Source organism: Myotis yumanensis, unplaced genomic scaffold (assembly GCF_028538775.1).
Source record: "Myotis yumanensis isolate MYYU_CA2020_CCGP unplaced genomic scaffold, mMyoYum1.0.hap1 SCAF_6, whole genome shotgun sequence".
NCBI lineage: Eukaryota > Metazoa > Chordata > Mammalia > Chiroptera > Vespertilionidae > Myotis > Myotis yumanensis.
The window spans coordinates 11163952-11169951 of NW_027223757.1; the positions used below are offsets into that span (position 1 = coordinate 11163952).

The 6000-nt window shown below is 37.9% G+C and overlaps 1 protein-coding gene across 3 annotated transcripts in view; it reads right to left on the reverse strand.

Moving 5' to 3' along the window:
- Window positions 1-6000, reverse strand: part of ZUP1 (zinc finger containing ubiquitin peptidase 1) — a 16750-nt gene extending 10750 nt beyond the window's left edge. For 2 of the 3 annotated variants that reach the window (XM_070417535.1, XM_070417536.1), the window contains exons 1-4: window positions 5889-6000; window positions 3931-4506; window positions 2145-2255; window positions 61-179 (exon numbers count right to left, since the gene is read on the reverse strand). In XM_070417535.1, coding sequence (XP_070273636.1) covers window positions 61-179; window positions 2145-2255; window positions 3931-4506; window positions 5889-5991 — 909 coding nt within the window. In that variant the 5' untranslated portion in view covers window positions 5992-6000. The other variant, XM_070417534.1, reaches the window with a different exon arrangement.

The window sequence follows — 6000 nt, forward strand, 5'->3', positions numbered from 1 at the left end:
TGAAAATTAAGAATTCTACCAAACCAAAATATCAAAATATAATAGTTATAATTTATGTACCTGCAGCTTCTGAAATTCTTCCCTTTCTTGTCTTGATTCTTCAGATCTCTTTCTGTCTTCTTCTTCTTGAAGGTGGTGAGCCAATTCTAGGTCTCTAGAACATTGGGCTCTATCCATGCCTATCAGGTATTTTTAGTGTTTAGAATAAAATAATTACTGAAATCAAAGCTCATTTATTACATGTTTATATATATATATATATTTTAAAAAGGAGTAATTGCTATTATTTTGCCATTTGTTCATGCCTATGATGTCACAGAAATCAAAAGTACAAAGTTAGCAGAACTTAAACTACTTTTGTAAGAGAATAGCCTCCATTTAAATCACTAACATTCACTGAGTGTTTAGGTTGAGACAAGGACTTTCCATTTATTATCTCATTTGGAACCTTATAACAACTTTAGGAAGATAGGTATTATTATCTTCTGAAGAAACCCAAACTTAGAGAAATTAGCCACATCATTCATTCGTGTTCTTTATTAACACAAATCAAATAGATTGGTTTAAAAAAAATCTGGAAACAATAAAGAGCATAAAAATATGTTTGCAAAATACAGTTATTAGATTATACAGTTATTAATTATAGTACAACATCTTGCCCTGTCTCCCCTCTATCCAGTGTTCCACAGATCCATTAGCCATTGGCTTCTAGCCAGTATCTTATCTTCTTGATCCCCCAATTTGGTGGTTTAATAATGTATTTGACTATTCTTTCTTTCCTTTCCAATCTCTCAAGCCTCCACTACATCTTCCTATTTGGTCCCCACTTCTATTGTTGGAGATATGCAATTTACGACTTCTAGTGTACTTCTGAGGCTATCTACAGTGATATACTCAGACCATATCTTTCTCTCATTACCCAATACAGGCTGACAGAATAATTTATGCACCAATACAAAGTCTATTCATAAACAAAAGTAAGAGTTATCAGATACTCAGCTCCAGAGGGTTATTCTTCCACGACAGTTAATAAAGAACAGAGTAGAAAACTGTTCCATCTTTTCTACACTCATTCTCATCTTGGGATTAGTCTGAGTGAGCAGGTAATGCTGTCTGTCCATGGAGATAACTGACTGGTACTAGGATCAATGACACTGGATACTGAGCCCCGGCATTAACAGGTAGTATCTATGTACCTTAAAAAACTAAAATTCATTAAAATACAGTTGGTTTCTCTTAGGGTTTATGTTATATTTTGTTTCAGGAGGACTGTGCAAGTCATATAGGGTATTTCCACTTCTAAGTCACCATAGTGATTACTAAATAATACCACATTAAAAAAAATAGGGCACAGAGGAAAACTTTCATGTCACTTATAAAACTAGTAAGTGGTAATGTAAAAAGCTGGGCTAGCAGCTAGAAAGGCACTTGAAAAACTTTTTAGTCACATAGCTCACATTCTTTTTAAAAATTGTCCTATATGGCAGCATCCTAGTTCACCAACAATTTTGGCTCACCAAATGTTAAATTCAGTTACTTCTAAGCTGCTGAAAAAATGGCCTCAACTTACAAATCAAATTGATTTTGAAAACCGCCTAATATTTCACTGTCTTCTAAATATTGGTACTCTGAGGCAAAACCCTGGAGGCACACCTCTAGCTCAGTTGGTCACAACAGTTTATTCTTCACAATTTTTCTGTAAAAAAACAAAAAAACAAACAACAACAAAAAACTTTTTAAGCCCAGCCAGCATGGCTCAGTGGTCGAGCATCGACCTATGAATGAGGAGGTCACGGTTCAATACCTGGTCAGGGTACATGCCCAGGTTGCGGGCTCAGTCCCCAGTGTGGGGTGTGCAGGAGGCAGCCAATCAATGATTCTTTCTCATCGTTGATGTTTCTATCTCTCTCTCCTCCCTCTCCCTCCCTCTCTGAAATCAATAAAAATATATTTAAAACAAATAAAAAAACCACCCCAACCTCTTTTAAAAAGTTGGAACTAAATTTGAATACTTTAAAGGGACAGACTTATTTTTGACCAGTATGCTTTTTTTCTCTCTATATCACTAATCTAAAAATTAGATATGTGTCCTAGGAAGTGGAAATTAAATAATGACATTCTTATTTTTAAACATATAAACATACCTTGTCTAAAGCTGCTTTCTTCCAAATGCAAGTCAACATGTTCCTGGAGAATATGGTAATTTGTACAGGTGAGCCCACACATAGGGCAGTCGTACAATGGTTGATCACAGTCTGTATTAGAGATATAATTTAATTGGTTTTATTTAGAAAACTTTTAGATCTTCACCCCAAGTCAAAGACTGTTTGGTTTCTTGCCAAAAAATTTCTACAACTTGAAATGTCAAGTGTTTGAATGTTCCTTCTATGTGAGGGTTTGAAGCCATACTTTAAATGATATAAATTTACAGTCATGCTCCAGCATACTCTCTTTTCCTACTTCCATCTTCTTTTAACCAGCATATAAGAGAAAATTTAAAAACAAAAAGGAAAAATTTGATGTAGCATATGCATACTCAGTTTAGGAAAGAACTTGGAAATGTTTAATTATATTATCTGTATGATAATAAAGCTACAGAGCCTACCAAGATAAGCTAGAACACTAAGTATTTTTCTTTCAGTTTTGAGATATAACTGTATAAGTTTAAGGTGTACAGCATAATGACTTGAATTACACATATTGTAAAAATGATTACCAAAATAAGTTTAGTTAGTATCCATATCCTATAGAAATGAGAAAAAAAATTTTTTCCCCAGGTGATGAGAACTTTCAGGATTTACGCTTACTCTTTAGCAACTTTTAAATATACCATACAGACGTGTTAGCTCTAGTCATCATATTGTATATCACATCCTCAGAGCTCATTAAATATCTTATAACTGAAAGTTTGTACCTTTGGCCACCTACATCCAATTTCCCCACCATTCACCTCTGTGTCTAGTAATCACAAATTGAATATCTTTTTCTATGAGTTTGGTGTTTTATTTTTTAGATTCCATATATAAGTGAGACTGTACAGTATTTGTTTTTTTATGTCTGACTTATTTCACTTAGCATAATGCCATCAAGGTCCACTCAGGTAGATACAAACGGCAGGATTTCCTTTTCATGGCTAATATCCTACTGTATATATAGGGTGTCCATAAAAAATGTATACACACCCTTTGAATAATTACAGAGGCAGTGTTTATTAAAATATAACTCATGCCCTAGCTGGTTTGGCTCAGTGGCTACAGCGTCGGCCCTCAGACTTAAGGGTCCTGGGTTTGATTCCAATCAAGGACACGTACAGGCTCAATCCTCGGTCAGAGAGCACGTGCGGAGGCAACCAATCAATGTGTCTCTCTCACATAGATGTTTCTTTCTGTCTCTCCCCCTCCCTTCTAACTCTCTCTAAAAATCAATGGGAAAATATCCTCAGGTGAGAATTAACAATAAGTAAAAGATGTCCATCACATGTTATTAGGGACTTGCAAATTAAAATAAGATACTACTACACACATTAGAATGGTCAAAATCTGGAACATGGAAAATAAACACCAAATGCTGGCAAGAACTGAAATCACAGTGTTTTCTGATCATAATTAAATCAAATTAGAACTCAATAACAAAAAGAGTCTGAAACAGTCCAGATGCCATTCAGTTGATGATGTCTTTCTCTTCAGAAAGGTAATAAAAGGACTCTCAATGTAGCTGAAACATTTGTTACCTGCATGTATCTTCTTTCCCATTTTGTATTGTATTGTATTGCAACAATTGCAAATAAACAATGCTATAGATATAGACTGATTTTTAAAACACACTTGTAGTAATCTGATTGCAGTAATCTGATTTACAAATCAACTTTCAGGGCACCACATGTTAACTGGAACTAACATTAGTTGTTATTATATGAAATGAACACTTTACCTTTTACTGGAGTGTCTAAAAGATTGGCATGATTTGTTTTCACATGAGTTTCCATATCTTGAGTACAATCTTCTATTTTTCCACAGAATGGACATTCAGGAGGACTATACACTGTGTCATAAATTGATCCTTTTATTTTGGATAAGTCACACTGTTTTTCCTTACTTTCCAAGAATTTTCTAGATTCAGTCAAGTTCTCTGAATAAAAGGCTTTATGTTCTAAAGTACCATCCTTAGGCAGGCTTTGAGCTGAAATTTTCGGATGATTAGATGCACAGGGTGAATGAATACTTGAATTAACTTCCATTCTGCTCTGCTGGGTGTTGTCCTTCCTGTTATCTGAAGTTCCACAGTGTATGGTATTGATCCTCTCAAAGTTTCTTCCCAATTCATTTTGTTCAAAATGAGCAGTTTCAATATGAAAACACATTTCATCATAATTCACACCCGACAATTTGCAAAATGGACATATGACTTCATTTTCCATGTGGACAATTAGGAGATGAGCCTTCATGTCCGGTTCTGAGGTCACTGTTTCACCACAAATATCACAGGAAAGCATGGTACATCCAGCAGCTAGAAAAGAACACAATGTTATTTAAGCTAGAGAATAAGAGTTGAAAACAAAATGCATTTTATGAAATGATTTGGAACAATTAAGTTTACCCAAAACTGGACTACTTAGGTGAAGACATTTTCAATGTACTTACTGTTCCTCAAATATACAAACTTATTAATAAATCTCAACCAAATTGTCCCTGTGTTTCAATTTAATGAGTCTAATAAAACAAAAGCAATAATAATGAACATTAAAATAATTTTTTCAGCTATTTCATAAAGTGCGGTCTGAGGTAGAGAGAAAGTAACATTTATAAAATTGTCCAGGGAAGATAAATCAGGTAAGAGACAAGGAAGCCTCATCAACTGATGTATCTGAATACAGAACCTTAAAGTTGTCAACAATGGGGAGGGTAAATAAACACATTTTAACAATGGCAGCTAACAGTGAATGAGCTCAATATATCTCAAACTAGTTTAAGTGTCATTATTATTCCCCATGGAGTAAACCCTAGCTCAGACATGTCACCACGCCAGGAAATGGTTAGCTACAGTGCCAACCCAGTCAGTACTCTCAACCCGAAGAACAGAGGCCCATTGAGCAGAGTAGAAAAGAGCACCGATTCCAGAGCCTAGAGAACTGGAGTACAATCTCTGGTTTCACAGTTTTAGGGAAAGCATCTCACCGCTTGGAGATTCGGCTTATAAAACGAGCTGTGCTAAATCAGCAGTCACTTTTGAGGTCTGTGGACTAATAAAGTACTAGCTACCGACAAGTGGTGATTTTGTTAAGAGAACACGTTTTAAAAAGCAGTCACCGCCACAACCTTCCTACCACAGACTATCATTCAGCTGCAAGCTATTTAAAGGGAAACAGGAAAAGAAAGATAAACTTTCTAAGTTTATTCCCACCATTTAAATAAACTTAGTTTTATAAGAACTTTCTACGCTGTCCTTGTTTTTCTCATTTCCCTTCAGACGAGTGAAAACAGTTCCTGGTTTTAGAAGAACCCCCCTCCCCAACCCCCCGGGGGAAGAAAGTCACACGCGAGTTTCTCTTCCCGTGGCCGGGCCTCAGCTGGACCCGGCGGCGCGGAACTCCCTGCCGCTCGGGGTGGGAGCGGAAAGGGCGGGGGGCAGTGCTGGTGGGCAAGGGGCGAGGGGGCGGCAAGGGCCACGTCTGCCCAGGTTCGCGCCGGTGTCCCGAGCCAGGACTCGAAACCAGCTCAGACACCGACTGGGTCAACGCTCCGGGCCTGGGAAATGACAGCTGGGGCCGTCAGGACCTACCTCGGGCCCCGCGACCCGGCCGTGGCCACGCTACCCCCGGCTGGGCTTCCTCTTCGGGTCCCGCAGGTGAAACCGGCTGCCCGCAGAGGAGCGTGCGCGGCGTCGATTACCTTTCCTGGCCCGAGAGACGCAGACAGGTCCTCTCTCCACCGAGAGATTCGCAGTTAACTGGGGAAAGGACCTGCGACTCCGAAAGGCTTCAGTTTCCAGCATCACATTCAA